Consider the following 16,985-nt stretch of genomic DNA (forward strand, 5'->3'; position numbering starts at 1 on the left):
ATTACTTGCAGCAGCCCTTGTAAAAGGAACCGAAATGCGCATGAAACACAAACACTACAAGAGTCTTTCGTTTATTTCCAGCTTTTTAATGTGACAGAGAGAACAAAACCGAAGTCCATTGGAACAGCTGCAATTTCCAGTGACAACCAGACACAGATCAAATAAAAAAACTCATAGAAGAAGAAAGGTTTCAATTGATGAAAAGGAACCAAGGGACCGGAATTGTCTATTTCACACACAGTCGACAGAACATCTAAACGAAACATTTCATTAAATGCACAACACTGGGTGTTATTTACAGTGGAACTCGCAGTGTGTGGACGTTCACAGAGCACTAGCACCACACAGAGCAAAGAAATTTCTTTCAATTTGTTTCCTTCACAGTTCCCAGGTTTGATTCTTCTTAAAAGCGGCGTTTGCTAACACAAGGGTAAGAAACCGAGGGAGAAACTTGATGGAAATACAACAGATGGGGCTCAAATCTACATAAACCTAAAAATATACTCTCAGGTTTTGTATGTCCTTTGGAAAGTCAAAGGACATTATCAGGGAACATAAATGGACCTAGGGCCTCCTTAACAGTATCAGAGTATACTCTGTTGTTGGAGGTCTCAAAGCAGGATGTGGAGGAGACCTGCACATCTGCAGAAAGCTCAGCTCCATGCAGCCTCACTCTGTGCCCCTGCGTGAACCCAGCCTTGGGGCTGGACCACTTCCAGGCTCAGGGAATATCCCTTAGTGCACCTCTCCGGTATCACCGAAGGAGATCAGGCTGCCTGACTGCTCCCCAGTATGCTGAACGTCCGGATCTGGATACAGGTTTTCCATCAGTGACCCTTTTCTTAGTCCAAAAGATCCATATAGCACTGGGTATAAGTCACAGAACATTCCAAGGGGATAAGGATCATATGGGCAAGGAGGGGATCACCCCACCCAGCACAAGCTGCAGCCACCACCAGTAGGACATAGAAGAGCCAAAGGCAGGGGACAGGAGTTGTCCTGCACAACCAAATTAAAGGAATAGGTATACAACAGCCAGTTAAATCAACAGGAAAGATAAGGAGGCAGAACTCTTATTGTAATACCACTGGTGTCTTACAGTAGTATCAACAGTGCTTTGTGTTCCTCTAAATGCCTGTTTCTGCATGCTTAGAAACTCAGTACTGAACTCCCCCTGTGGCCCTGTTACACTGCTGTACCCCTAAAGACATTAAATCACAGCAGGCCAGTTTGGGTTCCCTAGACCCACCTTTCCCACGCCACAAAGTCCCTGGCTGCATGGCTGTACTGGTGTGCCATGCACACATGAAGAGGTCCTGGTGTCCTCTGGAAGAGGTCTTTGGGATTTAAGGCAAGTCCCTTATCTTGGTTCTCTGTGTCCCTGTCGCAGTAAAGTTCATGAATCCAAGGAAGCAGTGCTCTGCAGAGATCATCAGTGGACCTGTGGTCAGCAGTTTTCTCTGCGGATGATCCAAGACAAGGAGACTGTTCACTGTGGCAAAGAGAGGCAGGAGGAACCAATGGAGGAGGCATGCTGGTCCCTTGCACTGAAGGTATAATGCTGATTTTGCAGTAGAAATAAAGCTGAGCCATCAGAGGAGGAGCCTGAGAGATATCTCCCCCTGCATGATGCTCCAGGACTCAATGGCTCAGGCTTAGCCTGGCAGGTATCTCATGGCTTGAAATTGAGATGCAAACCAGAGCACAGTCTGAGGGGACGTCACCCATCAATCGTTTTGCTCTGGAGAGCAGTAGTGTGAAGCCTACAGTGATTTACACCTTGACAAGGACAATAAACAAACACATGAGGAGTATTGACTAAGCCTTGTTCACGCTGAAGTTGAATGGGAGATGTTAGTCCAGCTATCAAAAAGGTTGATGCCTGAGCTGGAGCTGTTGCCCTGTATTTCTCTGTTACAGAAGAAGAGCAGAGTTATCCAGGGCAAGCCATCTTCTCAGCAAGGTGCCTGAGCATGGTCACATATATTGCCTATGTGTTTCAGCTGAGAATAATGGGAACACAGAGCAATGAGTTCAGATCCAGACATCTAACTCATAGGTGTCTAAGGCTAGGCGATATTGTTTCCCATTAGCTTTTCCTTTCTTCCTTCTCTGTTCAGTGTTGTCTTTTCCCAGGCCATTGTGTATGTCTGCCCTTTCCTATTAGGTCGCAAACTCTCGACAGGCACCTTGTCACAACACACCTGCATTGTCCTCTAGCCCTCAAGTGACTGACCCATGGATTTTAGGGGTGCAAAGGGTTTCTGCAGCCACATGGGTAGCTGAGAGAGAGAGGGGCTTTGGCTCCACAGAGCGGCACAACAGAACAGTCCAGAAAATGAAACATTGGAATGTGGTAATTGGTATGCACAGCCCAACAAAATGGATGAAACTTAAAGACCATGGCAATCATTTGTGTTGAAATATGTATCTAGCTGCTTCTCACCGTGCGAAGGGACCAGATATTCTTAAAGAGAAAAAACCAAAACCATGTTCTGGGCTATGATTCTCAGCAGAAGCTGTGAACTGCTGCCAAAGGACATAATTACATTCACTCCTACCTTAGAGAAGGAACCTTGCTGTTTTGAAGACAAATCAAAAGAGGCCCTAAGCTACCCATAAAATGAAGAAATGAGACATAATAAGCATAGTTATTATGCCAGCTTGTGATTCTATCAATTTCATAAGCCTCAGAATAAATCTCAAAAATCCCGAGTAGCCCATTGTAGCCTAGCTGCTCTGTAAGTGTTTATCCCTGACTGACACAATGATAAAAGTGATGCTCATTAGAGGGCTTTGCCTCATCGGCAAAGGATTTCCTTCTTGTGATCTAACCACACTCTGTGTCCTTCAGCTGTCCCCTGCAGCAGCACCAACGCTGACTCCCACTGTTGCATGGGACTGGTCCTGTGCTGCTAAAGTATTTGGCTGTGCAGCTGAAGGCAGAGGTGTTAGACTTTAGACCTGCTGGATTTCAGCCTAGCCTTGCCTGTTTTTCTAACAGAAAAGTGGAAAAAAGGAGGAAAAAAATGGATCCAAAGAAAGGTAAATGGGGAGATCAATTACAAAAGTACAAAGAACTTTTTATGTCACTAAGTATCCTGGTGAGACAAATTTCCTGCATTATATGACAGTTTCTGATCAATTGTGGTCTATTGTTTGGATTGTTAAAAGGGTTTAATTAGCATTATCTCATCAGTTGTGAGCACTGGTGTGTTATTTAATGGTATGCATTTCATTCTTGCCTCCTAAGAAAATACAGCCCAAATTACACAACTCACGTTGCTTTGAGATGCAACAGGACTTAAGTTGTATGATAAAAAGGGCATATGAATTCCAGAAATGGTCTTTACACGATATCAAATTTAAATGGGCCCCTTAATGGAGAATTTAATGTTCTGTACAGTGAAAGCTTGCTGCGTGCACTCCCTGTGTAACAAGTTAAATGGCTTTAAGTAACTGTGCTTATAGTGCTTCAATGAGACCCAAGTATATAAGAAAATCAAGCATCATATTCTTTAAATAATATGGCTAAAATGCTGGTAAATTCACAGTTACCATACTTAAGGTAGTTGACAAAAAAGTCCCCTATTTACACTGGATAATATGTACACATTTGGTTTGTGGAATGCTCCAACATCTTATCAATTCATCCTCTGTGAAAACAGTAGGAAAAAAACCCTCTGAATCATCATAGAAATATGAATTCCCAGCCATCAATACATTTAAATATTTGGTGTCTGGTTATAAAGAATGAAGTGTCACTAAGTTGGTTATGACTGCAGATAATCTTGAATTATTGGGATTCCTTTTTAGTGTCTCTTTTAAGATCTTCTTAAGGGTGCTGAGATTAAAAATTGCAAATTTCAATAGCTGATAACGTCAATATGTGTGTACGTTTGCAAGTATGTGTAAACACATATATATATAAAATTATGTATATATTCCGCTCCCAGACCATAGTGATTCTCTATGCCCAAGTAAAGACAATAAAGGGCTTTGAAACCCTGAGTCTTCTGAGAGAGCAGAGCATCCACCATCACATCCTCCAGGAAGCAGGCTTCTCTCACTCTTGCAGGTGGTTTAGTTGGTAACCCCAAACCAAGACAGTTAGGGTCACCAGCCACATTTGTTGCTCCCATCCCTATTGCTGGAGTTCACCTACAGTAGATCTGCCACTTGCCTCCACTCCGAATGCCCTTCGTGTCTGAGCATAGCTGACATGAGTTGCCAAGGAGCACCGGGCAAGGCAGCATCTCACAGCTCAGCAAAGGCATGGGGGGGTCAGGATCTGTTCTCCTATCAGACACGCTCGCACATGCATGAAACTGATGTTCTCTTCTGTGTTGTTACACTGGGGTGGAGAGGAAAGGGCAGGCTCCCAGCGTAGGCAAGGTTAAACCCAAGCTCTGCAAGGGGTGTGTGGTAGCTGCATGCACCAGTTGTGACTGTTAAATGGTGTTTTAGGGGGGGTGTTTTTATCCCTTGGGGCTCTTCTTTGCTTCCATTGTCTTCTTTGAGGTATCGACAGAGCAGTGTAGAAATGGACATTTTGATTTTCCCAGACACGGCTCTTTTTAGTTCTTCTGCATCTGCTCCCCCCCCCCAACCTCTTTGGCCTCACTTGATCACATCAGGACCTGTTCTCGAGTCTCTGGCAGGCGCAAAGCAAGCAGACCACCTCCAACCAGAGCAGAGGAAGCCAGAAGGATGGGAACCACCTTAGTTATCCCTACAAAGGAGGCAAAGATTGAGTTCCCCAGGATGGCACCAAACTTGCAAAGCCCATTGAGGATGCCAAAGGCTGTTGCCCTGTGGAAAAGAAAAGCAGAGAGCAGTGGTTAGGAGGAAGGTTCTTGGTGTAACCGCAGAAGATCTGGATGGCTGATTTTGTGAATGCTCTTGTGTTCCTCAGGCCGCACTTCTAGCAAGTAAAGCCAGGCAGAATAAATAAAGGGATAAATAGATATCACTGTTTTGCATGTCCGTGTGATTAAGTGGAATGTCTGTGTGTATTTGTTTCTCTTTTCCATCTTAGCTTCTCCCCAGTCCTGCAGTGCCCCATTATGTCAGCCTTTGGCCTCCTCAAATACAGCAGGACACAACCTACTCTAGAATTTGTCAAAACCCTTCCAAGTGTTGCCAGGAGTGGGTTGTCACCAGGGAGCCAAACACAGCTCTCCTCCAAATCCTGCTTCACCCAAAAGCTTGTGCCTTCAAAGCACAGTCTTTCTCCTTCCCTTCAGGCTTCCCCCAGCAGCCTGGAAAAGGCAAAAAAGGCTTATAATGATGTTGTGAGGAAAGATAATCTGCAGCACAATCTCCCAAAGTTTCCTGTGCTGCCCCACCTCTCAAGCCAATCTTTGCACATGGCTGTCTCCAGGTTGAGGAGGGGAAGGCTGTCACAGTGATGCGCTATGGCGAGAGGCTGGAGGATACACTTGAAAGGCCAAACCTCCACGAACATCCATGGAAATGACAGACTCTGTATTTTGTCTGCCTATAATTTCCATACACCCACAGGACTCCCTGTGTGCAAGCCACCAAGCATACAGAATTATGCTCATGAATGTCTGTGCACATCCAACAGAGCTGCAGAACTACCCAGCCCTTAAGGACTGGTGAAGATGAATAAAAAATTACACCTTCCCCATCTACATGTGTCTAGAGTGGCTTTTTCATGGAGTGCCCTTCTCTGGAGACACTCAAAACCCTCCTGGATGTGTTCCTGTGTAACCTGCTCTAGGTGACTTGACTTGGTAGGGGTGTTGGACTAGATGATCTCTGGAAGTCCCTTCTAACCCTAATGATTCTGTGTGTCAGAGGATGGAGACTAAAAGGAGCAATATTCTGAGCACCTTTTGTCAGTGGGGTAGAGCTCCACAGTGATCACATCCAGGGCATTCCAGGCAGCAATGCTGGCCCCGCAGAAGAGGCACTGCCAGCCGATCATTGCCGACTCGCTGTTGCCGAAGAAGAGGAAAAAGCAGCACACTGCCGAGATCAACATCGAGCCACCTATGGGGGCAACCAAGAGAAGAATGTTGGCATTGGTTTCCCCTGTCCACAGCTGAGCAAACGTATTTGTTGATAAAGATGGCTTTCAAGTGATGGTGTTTCATCCCGGAATGAATTGAAACTTCAAGAATCTAAAAGTACCGTGATACTGCCTATCTATCATTCTCTGATGCTGGAAACCAGACTGAAAATGTTCTCAATGACCATCTGATTTTGATGATAGTCTTCTCTATGGAGACTCTGAAGACAGGCTTTTTCCAGGCAGGTTTCCAGCATCTCAAGCTTCCAGATGGACCCAAGAAGAGCACAGGCAAGTCAATGGGGAGGAAGAATCACTGTGAAGGTTTTTCAGGATGAGTTTTGTGTGAAGAGCTTGTGCATTTCATATCTTACTGAAATCACTTGTTACATTTCTAGTCCCAGTTAGGATAATTTACAGTCAATTGTATTAAATACTTGAGGTCTCTTTTAATTATCAGAACATCATTAGATTTCATGGCACATTTGCGCAGGAGCCATAATTTTATGAATACCACTGAGGGAGAAAGTGAGAGCGTTCATGCTCAGTTAGGCACAGTTGAGATTCAGAAAGATGGATAGCTGCCTTCTACCCTGTTGGGAATTTCCACCTGAAAGATGCAATTCTTGCTGAGTTGGAGTACCTTTTACTGGAAATTTCTGTTGTTGCTGAAATGTCTCTATTTACTGTCAGGAAACCAAACAATTTGCTTGTTTGGGTTTTTTGGAATCCATTTGGCACCATCCAGAATTATATGGATGCTGAACTGGAACTGAAATGCTTCATTTTGGACATGACGTTGCATCTTGCCTGCTGTGGGGCTGTGCCTATGAAAAGCTGCAGTGAAGGACTCCACACACACAACTACATCCCCCACTGCGCAGGTCTGCATGAGGGCCACCATGTGGGCACCAGGAGATCTGCTGTTTGGCACAGGGGAGGATTTAGTGCAACATGTTAAAACCGAAGTGCCAGCAAGGCACATAATGCAAAAGAAAACTCAGTTTTCATGTTAAGCTGACCAGAAATAATACATTCAACAGAGTGATGCGGGTGGGATGCCAAAAGGTTGTTTCAATTGAAAATTCCACAGTGAAACGTTTCAGTGTGTCCTTACTAATTTTTGCCCTGTACATTTCATTCTGCAGGAGAAATAAGCATTTAGGATTCCAGCTGTCAGCTCAGTTCCCGATCAAAGTGCTGAAATGCTGACATGTTTGCTGGGTGAGCAATCTGATTCTCATGCAGCTTGCTTTATTTCCCATAGACCCTCTGGTTTGTTAGGGTCTTTTCCAAATTCACTACATGAACGCTCAGGGTGCCTTCCTGACACATTGGTGGGGTCACCCTGCTTACCTTAGCCTGTCTGATGGTGAGGCTAAGCTAACGAAACATCCCCCTGTTCTCAGAAGAGAGGTGAGCTCGAGAAAGCGATTCATCCCTTACCCCTGAGCTACATCGCTGATTTTATTAAACTCACTTGGCTGTCCCTCGAGGCATGATTTCCATAGTACCTGGAGAGCAAGGTCTGAACCCTGGGGCAAGCAACACCAGACATTCCCGAAGTAACCATAAAGCTGGTAAGGTGATAATTTATTCCCATAATGCTAAAGGGATTGACTGTGGCACGGTCACTTAATCTAACATATGCTCCTTGAAGCTGTTTGTAAAATCATTTGGAAATCAGAAAACCGAAAGAGGGAACTGCTGGGCTGTCCAGCAGCCACATCAAATAATCTTTGTGAATATTCATTGCTACAAGCAAAGGGCTTATTTATACAGAGTGTTATGGATGTCAGCATCAACTCAACAACACCAAGGGGTCCTGCTTCAATTCTGACCCTGTTGCACTGTGCACTGGATGAACATACAGGCTTTGACATAAAAGCTAACATAAAAAAGGAGGATGTCACAGATGATACACAAAAAAGCAGGGTGAGGAGATGGGGAGCAGGTAACTTGCTCACTGCCAGAGTATATCCTTTGCCTCACCCTCAAGACCTTTTGACCATTCTGCTGTATTTGATATGGGAACAAGTCATCCTCACCTGAGCCATCTCTGCTTGCATCAGTAGTGAGACCTTCACAATAACCTTGGCTATTAGCAGAGTCATGACCTGCTCCATGCACCCACCATGCCCACTCACCAATCATCTTTATCCTCCCTATTTTGTCCATGAGTAACGCAGAGATGATGTTGCCTGGCAGCACAGACAGGCTGCCCAGGAAGCTGACCAGGTAGATCAGGAAATCATTGTCCTCCTCGAAGTCCAGATGGCAGCCTTCCTTCTCCTTCATAAACGTGCTGTTTATGAACCTGCAGTTGATGAATTTGTGTTCATAGAGATCTGTGAGGGAAAGAGGCAAAGTCTGAATCCTGCTTGATTGATCTCAGGATAGATCAATAAATATTATACTGCTTATGGTCATCAAACACAGGTTGGATAAAGTTGTATTTTAAGCTGTATTTGTTGAATTGAGCTGATAAAGGGCTAAGCATTTTGCCATTACTTTAACCTACCAAAGTCTGAGCCCAGTCTTTCGCATTTCCAGTGCGGCAGCCAATCATGCCAGAAGCCATGTGGTTAAAAACACCAACGGAGCAACCTGAAAACTCCTTCCAAATGCATCACCCTGTTTTTTCCATCATCACTCTCATTACCCAGCACACACACAAACACACAGATCCCTATCATCCTTTTTCCTACAGTCTGATAAAACAGTGCTTGATTACTAGGAATGGAGAGGAGACCATAGCAGGAGTCCCATTACCAGTATTATAAAAGACAGTAGAGATGATGGTGCAGTTTTCAAAGAAGGTCTCACTGGATGTCACATCTTCAAAGTAGCAGTCCTCAAACAATGAATGTTCAAATCTCACTTCCTTGAACTTCATGCCAATAAATCTGTGAGCAGGAAACAGAACTTCACTCTGTGCTTTAAGATATTTTCTACACTGTACAACATGTGAGGGTTGTTTAAAAAGACAGAGCATAATGGCAATTTCTAGGGTCATTTACGGGAGAGGTGTTGCTTGAATGTGTAACTGTTCTTGCAGCTCCATACCTACATATTTTGTATTTTAGTAAGAGAAAAGGGTTTGAAAAGGGTTTGGTTTTTTTTTAAAGAGAGATGGACCTTTAATGTGCTTCTAGGGCTGAGTGGACAGAAATGCTCTCACATTCAGTACAAGTCTATCTGAAGAAGACATATTTCACTCAGTGCATGGCATTCTCTTTGTGAGCTGACCTTGCTGCTTTCTTTATTCTGCCCCTTCCTCCAGCATAAATAAAACCAGGCATTGTCAGGAGCCCATTAAGCCCTTTGGTGAAAGGCTTCTGACAGTTGTTTAAGCTTGAAGTGATTTTTAAGCAAAAAATGTTTCTAGAGAGGAGGAAGATTATCTGAGTTCTGCTTGTAACCATCTCTGAGCGCTATTGCTTATCGTGTAATGAAAACAGATTACAGTAAAAATAATCAACTGTGTCAGGTGATTGATTTCTCCTCTGATGGGAAGCTTGACACGTCTGACCTGCCTGCCTGAAGGATGACACAATATTGATTTACCTGTGAAACTCTGCAGGGACACTGAGAAGATGTATTACTTAACGCACAGGCATGTATGGAAGACGTAAAGAGCTATTAAGAACAACCGTTATTGCTGTAGTTAAAGAGGCCACAACCATCACCAAATAACATATACCTGTCACCTTCTAACATATACCCAGAAACCTAATTGAATTGGGCACTTACAACACAGTGTAGCATGATGGCTGTTTACATCAGTAAATGGGCACTGCAGGGTTTCTTAACTGAAGCTACTAACAGATATTACTAATGCACAAAATACCACAAGAAGACTGTTCAAGTCTTTTGCTCCATGTAGAAGGTCTTAGAGGTTACAGGAAAACTTAAGCTGTTCTGCATTTGCTCAGTAATAGCCAGTGATGTATTTACTCCCAAAGGCTGTTAGAAGCCCCTTTTCCTGCAGTTTGATTTCTTAATACCCATCTTTAAAAGAGTCATGTAGCAATGGCCTAGTGTTCAATGGAGTTTTACCTCACAGGCAAAGGCTGGAGGGAAAACACAGCTAGAATCATACTGAGATGTGCTCTGAGTATTACTGGAGTGTAGCTTCATCAGGTTTTGAGTTTTCGAATTGGAGGGGACCAAGGCAGGAAAATAGTGATGCACACAGTTTTGTCTTCATCCTGCAAGGTACTGAACATCCTTAATTCTCAGTGCAGTTAAACTAAGCACCTCCTCTGGGCATAAGGGTCCCCAATCCCCAATCTCTGAATTTCACCACCACCTACTTCTTACTAGACTTTGTTTGGCTGCTTGATAGGCAGGGGATTATGCCCATAGAGGGCTAGGTTTGCACAATCAAACACAGCTCCTGCTGCAGAGAAGGTCTCTGGAAGGACATGGGGACACATGCTGGAGTCCCCCACCAATGTCTATCAGATATATACCAAGGAAATTGAGACAAATACTTTCTGAGAGAAGACGAACAACCTGGTTGAATGATGAGGTACGGTTTCATCTGTGAAGACTAAAACAATGCATGTTTTGTGTAACACTGACCATGCAGTGGGACCTCCCCACCTCCAGCAAGGCAGCTGGAGCAACACCCAGTGTAGCCTGAGGCAATGGCATCTCCACTGAATTTACATAGGGGTATTTTCTCACCCATTTTATTGGTATTTAGACGAGTAATAATAGCCTGCTATGAATCACTAGGATTTGTAGTGGTGTGGAACCACTATAGTGATAGTGTGGAATCACTATAGTGATTTGGTCTAGGCTGGATGCAGAACAAACACCAATAGGCCCAGACCAAATAGAAGAAAGGGAGGAGAACACTGTTGTTCTGCCAGAGTAACTTCAGTGACTTCAGAGCACTAAAAGAGAAGGTGACACGCTCGTTCTGTGGGGAGATGCTGGCCAGTGTGGGAGAAGCACACCAGTAGTACAATTGGCCATGGCATAGCACACACTAATGGGCTGTAGGATGCAGAGCAGGATAAGTCATATCAAGGACTTCAATAGAAATAGCTTTTTGTTTTGGCAATGCAGCAGAGAGCAGTTTCGTTGCAAGTGATGAGCTCTGCTGCTCAAAACCAGTAGATGTCAGTGCGCGCTAAGGAAAGAGAAGTCACCTCAGCATCCTCAGCACAGCCGCGGCACCCACTGCCCTGTTCCCAAGGCAGGGCTGCTGGGATCAGGACTCCTCACAGGCATCCCTTTGGATCTGGAGATGGAGTGGCTGAGGCAGAGCGTGTGAAAACCAGGATAAAAAGGATATTTGGTCTGTGGAAAACTGTCTTTGGGATTTGAGAGTTACAGACTGTGTGTCAAAAAGAACAACGGATTTACAAGGTGGTGAAAAAATCTATCTGTCTATCTATCTATCTGTCTATCTATCTATCTATCTATCTATCTATCTATCTATCATCTAAAAGCTTTCTAGAAATGAATTTCAGTTCACATGCATCAAACCAAGTTCTCGTCACTTACTTATCATTTCTGTATTCCCCATTTCTATGGATCTGGTTTTCCAGGGTGAAATTGAAGGTGAAGTGTGACACTTCTTCCTCATCAAAGACCTTCACTCTGGATTCATATGCCTCTTCTTGGAGATACCGGATCATATCAGGGAACCAGACAATAAGGCCATAGTAACTGTAGTAGGATGGTAGACATACATTAGGGATATAAGATACCAGCACTGCAAATATTGCAGTGCTTTTCCAATGATCTACTTCATACCATGTAAACTTCTTAAATACCTAACGCAAATGCATTTCTGATGCAAACTCTTGCTTAGCTCTGACACAGGACCAAGCAAAGCATCTCCTTACTCTAAACACTCAACTTATGTCAGAAGCACATTGAGTTAAATAAGTACCTTACCTTAAGGCCATTGTAAACCAAACCACAGCCAGCATCAGTGTGTTCATCCTGTACTGGGCTGTTAAACAATATAGCACGTTGTCCCAGACCTACAAATCCACAAGAAAGAATGAGCTACAAGGACACCCTAACAGGCTCTTTCTGAGCGCACCATAAATCTAATGGCAGTAAAAAGAGCTCACAAAGGGCTCAGATGTATGGCTCATGTTCAGTGTTCGCTCAGAATTACATTTACCAAGATAAATGGCTTATAAAAAGATCACTTATTCAGCTATGTGCCAGGGTGCTTGATCTGAACCCTCCCTGATGAGCTGGAGTGCATGACTAGGGCTGAGCTGGGTGAAGCAGTGCCTCTCTCAGGTTGCATCAGTAAATGTGGATATGAGCCTTTTCTCAAACCCTCTGACATTCTCTTTTCAAATACATGCATGGTCTCAGAGGAGCTTTCAAATCAAGCTCCAAAGCTCACTGAAGAGCAAAAACCCAAATGCAGCTGGCCGTTTAGGAGGGATAAGATGAACTTAGACCAGGATGGAGCCAAGCAGAGCAGGAGGCAGTCCAAAACCTGCTCATCTTGACCTGTTGCAGAAAATACTGCCAAGAATATGAGGGGATGCAACTATGCTCTTAACTTGCTACATAAATATAGTAATAGTATAGCACCTTTATTGCTATTGAATAAGAACGACTCTCCTTTACTTTAAGCTCATCTTCCTATGCTATATCTAGCAAGATTTTCCACCAAGTTCTGCATGGGCGTAGGTAAGCAGCATAGCGTGTGACAGGTTAAATTAGCAGAAGAGACAATATAACCTTGTTAGAAACTCAGCCTCAGCAGGAACAAGGTGCAAACACTCTTCCGAAGCCACTGTGGGTGGTAAATTCATTTCGGCTTGGGGGAGAGGAAATCAATATTTATCTGCCCACAAGAGTCAATGCCTGGCACTTGTCCTGGAAGCTCTGCACAGCAGGACTACTGTGATGCTTACAGGGGCATTTTGGGCCCTGGGTGGCAGTGTGGCAGTTTGCAGACTCACCAGTCTGCATTAGAAGTGCAATCAGATTACAGCCCTTTGCAAACAGCAGGAGATATTCTTGAGTGAGAATCAGGGTTTCAAGACACAATGACCTGAAGCAATGAGGCACTGGAGCCTCAAGAAGCTCAAAAGCCCTTGTGGGATGTTTTTTCTTCTCTTTACCTGTTTAAAAGTAGTTGAGATTCTGACCATCCACCGCTGGTACCAGGTCCCTGTTGAGCTCTGGATTTCAATAAATTCATCCACTTGCTTTGGAGTTTTGATGTAGGAAACCTGGGGAAGGGGAAAACAAAAATTGGACCAAAGTTTCTACAACTGATCTTCAGTGGATTTAAATTCCACTGTCCCTTGGACAATGATTCCCCCTGATATCCCATACTATCTTTTCCTTGAATGTCATCACTAACAAATGAGCTAACTGATTCGATTACAGCAAGAGATTTTAGTACAGAAATAAGCCAGTCCTCCTTCTTTTCTTCCGTCGATTCCTCCATCCTTTCTTTCTCTCCTTCCATGAAATATTTTCAGTGCATCGCATCCACCTCAATTTATTGGCTAATGCGTCTGTGTGCTGCCTTACTATTTCTCTATGCCTTAGATTCTCACTAGAAATTAGGACCAGGCAATTACAGTAAAAGTTATCTCCAAGATCAGCCACTTGTATTTGCATCTAACTGTACTCTCAGGATCTTTTTAAAGACAACTGGCAGGAATGTTTCTCATTCAGCACCTTTTAAGTACCACTGGCAGAACTGCTATGACAAATGAATGTGTAGATGGGAATCTCAGCATCTGAAAATGCATCCTGTCATCAAGTGAGCCCGCACCACGCAATCAATTCACTTCACTAAACCAGCCTGAACTCTCAACGCTGAGCCCCTGAACTGGACTGATCAAGAAACTTTAAAAATAGGACCCCAAAAATATTTGTTCAGTAACTTTAAATGAAGGACGTATTCAGGGAAACCAGATCTGTTAGTAAATACGAGAAGGAGGTGAAAAGTTGCTGAATAAATCTCCACGTATGAATGAGCGCCTTGGCTCAGCTCTTCCTGTTGCTGGCACCATTTAAATGTCAGATCTGGGAACTGTCCTGGCACCAGCTGACTCACCACAAACTGACAACTTCTGGCCTATCAGAAAAACATGGAATCTGACAGTTTGTGCTACACCAGCCGCACGGATTGCCTGCCCATGCCAGAGGATGTCAGCACATCTTGAGTCAGCCGGTGCGCCACACCTCGAGGTGTGATACAGAGATCAGCTCATGCTGTAGCAGTCATGACACTGTTGGATGGAGTAATGAGCACTAATGGGTGTTGTACAGCTGCTCCTTCATTCTCCTACTCAGCTCAGGCTCTCATAGTGCCATACTTTGAGATATAGCTATATATACATGCACACACATACATAGACATTTGAATTTCAGCCCTCTTTTCCTCCTGCCATGCAGAAGGACTGGCCAGCCCAGCTCAGTATTACAACAAAGCCAAGTAGGGATTTAAAGAGAAGTTTTCTCTTTGCTATCAAGGCTCACATTAGTCAAATGGCCAGTAGCCTAAAAACGACCCGTGCTCATTAAGTACCCACCTGAACCTGCACACAGTTGTCATGCACAGATATTAAACTTTAATTTTCTTGAAGGATCACTCCTGAGGAGCTCTGTTTCAAGACAATCATTTTAAGCACAGAGCTCTGCTCTCCTTGCTTAAAAAAGGCATTTTACATATAACTATATCCCCTTTTCTCCATCATTTAAGAGCACACATCCTCTCATCTCTAAAAGCATAAATCAAAAGCTATTCCCTGGCTGGCTCACTGGGAGCTTACAACTGAATAACAGTAATTTGCACCTAACCCCAGCATAGACCCTTTACCTGATTTTACTGTTAACGAAGGCCACTGGTGTGACCTTTTTCACAACAAGCTGCAGACTAATGAGTAATAGCCACTCATCCCACTTTCCCTTGGAGAGGTTAAAGATTGGATATGAGGCAGGTGGAGTTTGGGAAGCTCATTAGAAGGTAAGTGAAGTTTAATCAGAGTTTGGTTAGAAGCCAGGATGGAGAAAGGAGTGACTCAGGTCTCTCACATGATTAATACCTCTTTTATTTGGTTTTAGTCTCTTAAAGCAGACTAATTACCTGTGCATGTAATTGGAAATTCACTGGTCTATGTGCTATAGAGTAACACCAGGAATGAAGAGTACTCACTGCAATTCACAGGATTGACTAATTCTTGAAATGAAGCCAGATTGACATCAAACTTTAAATACATAAAATGTATCTCAAAGACTTTTTTCTGATTACTAGGGGAGGTTACATTAAAAGAATGTTCAGGAGGAATAAACTGGCACTGTGTTGCACTGAGGAAGATATGTCCAGCTTTTACCTACTTTTTACATACTGATGGCTTTGTTAAACTCACCGTAAACACCCTCTCTGGCTCGCCCTTGGCCCGCATGTTGGTGTCATGAACTTGCTTGAGGATCATCCAGGCTTCATCATGTTTACCTATCTGAAAGCACCAAAGAAAGGAAAACAGATGTTGGAGTTTCCAGCTCAGTAATTTATCAAAGCATAGAAACCAGTTCTAGAGGTCCAGTATAGTGGAGAAGCACACATAGAGCACTGGCTGCATTAAGGCAAAGAGCTGACAGCAGTTTGCATTCACAGAGTGCAGCCTCTCTGTGCTGAAGAAATGAGTTACCCTAAAACTGTCTGAGGCAGGAAAGGAGTCAGGAACAGAGCTTTCAAACCAGATAAAAGAAATGGGGATGGATGAGGAGATTTAGGGCTCTAATTGAACCTCTGCTGAAGACTTGCAGGGTTAGCTTGCACTAGGTATTGCCACATTTCACATCTGTGAAACGGGAATAAATAATAGTTGCGAAAGATTTCTGAGATTTATGTTTTACTCAGTAAAATGTATTCTGCCCTTTGCTTTTCCCTCAGGATTCATTAGTTACATGCCCAAACTCTGTGAGATGTTCTCAAAATGCCTTTGACTCACAAAATTCCCAGCCCTCACCACCTTCTTTCTGTACCACACGTGGCAGTAAACCACTAACCATCGTGACTGACCCCGCAGTCTGTTATCTTTGGGGTTTAAGCAATCTGCGGAGCTAATGTAGACCCTTCTACCTCTGAGCTTGTTCTATGCATGTTTGATGGAACAAAGACAGACAGAGGGTGACGCATTAGGGACCAGCTATCCTCTGCTGATAGCAGACTGCCACGTTCAGATGAATCATCTTACCTCCAGCAAAAACCGTGGGCTTTCAGGCATGAATTTGAGTGCCACCAGGGAGGCGATACAGGGCAGAGAGCAGACAAGCACAAAGACTCTCCAGCTGTGGAAGTGGTACTTGGTTCCCATACTGAACCCCCAGCCTGGAAATAGAAAAAGCCAAAAAGTAACGATACTGACAAAGGCATTCTGAGGCTTTCTCTCAGAAAGCAGCTCTGAACTTTACAGCACTGTATGACATGGGGACAGGCTGGAAGTTTGCTATTCTTAGTAATGATGACTCTTAGAGGTTCAATAGCATGCTCAGTAGGTAACAGCCGCTGAGTTCATGCTCATTACAGAAAATGGGACATACTTGCTTAGGCTCTGCCTTTTAACAAACTTTTATCTTTGCGCTTAGAAATCAGCTAGTGATAAGAATAGCTCCATGCAGATGTAAGGAAGTAAAGCTGGGAAAGGGTAGAGGAATCAGGGCCATAATTCACTGCTTCTTGGTGATGTTATAAAAAGTTTATAAAGGTTAAAGCTTCTCTGATCTGAGAGGCACATTAGAGACAGCTCCTTTCCGTCTCCTACATCACACATGCTTTTCACATTTCATGGAAGCAAGCTAGGAAATCAAGTTTGGTTTTTTCCAGACCTACAAGACCTGAGCTGGGATTCAAACTTAGAAGACTCAAGATCTTAATCCTGTGTTTGAGATTCCCCCTCTCCTGCTCTTTTCCTGATACCTAACCAGGTCAGCT

At 43.8% G+C, this 16,985-nt stretch overlaps 1 protein-coding gene across 11 annotated transcripts in view; it reads right to left on the bottom strand.

Moving 5' to 3' along the window:
- Nucleotides 1–65: 65 nt before the first annotated feature.
- Nucleotides 66–16,985, bottom strand: part of SV2B (synaptic vesicle glycoprotein 2B) — a 64,837-nt gene continuing 47,917 nt past the window's right edge. For all 11 annotated transcript variants that reach the window (XM_065688300.1, XM_065688296.1, XM_065688303.1 and 8 more), the window contains 9 exons: nt 16,249–16,382; nt 15,418–15,507; nt 13,153–13,263; nt 11,954–12,042; nt 11,558–11,722; nt 8,810–8,943; nt 8,185–8,385; nt 5,859–6,018; nt 66–4,812 (listed from right to left, as the gene is read on the bottom strand). In XM_065688300.1, the coding sequence (XP_065544372.1) occupies nt 4,629–4,812; nt 5,859–6,018; nt 8,185–8,385; nt 8,810–8,943; nt 11,558–11,722; nt 11,954–12,042; nt 13,153–13,263; nt 15,418–15,507; nt 16,249–16,382 (1,268 nt within the window). In that variant the 3' untranslated portion in view covers nt 66–4,628. The remainder of the gene's footprint in view (nt 4,813–5,858; nt 6,019–8,184; nt 8,386–8,809; nt 8,944–11,557; nt 11,723–11,953; nt 12,043–13,152; nt 13,264–15,417; nt 15,508–16,248; nt 16,383–16,985) is intronic.

This window comes from Lathamus discolor, chromosome 8 (genome assembly GCF_037157495.1).
Source record: "Lathamus discolor isolate bLatDis1 chromosome 8, bLatDis1.hap1, whole genome shotgun sequence".
NCBI classification, from domain to species: domain Eukaryota; kingdom Metazoa; phylum Chordata; class Aves; order Psittaciformes; family Psittacidae; genus Lathamus; species Lathamus discolor.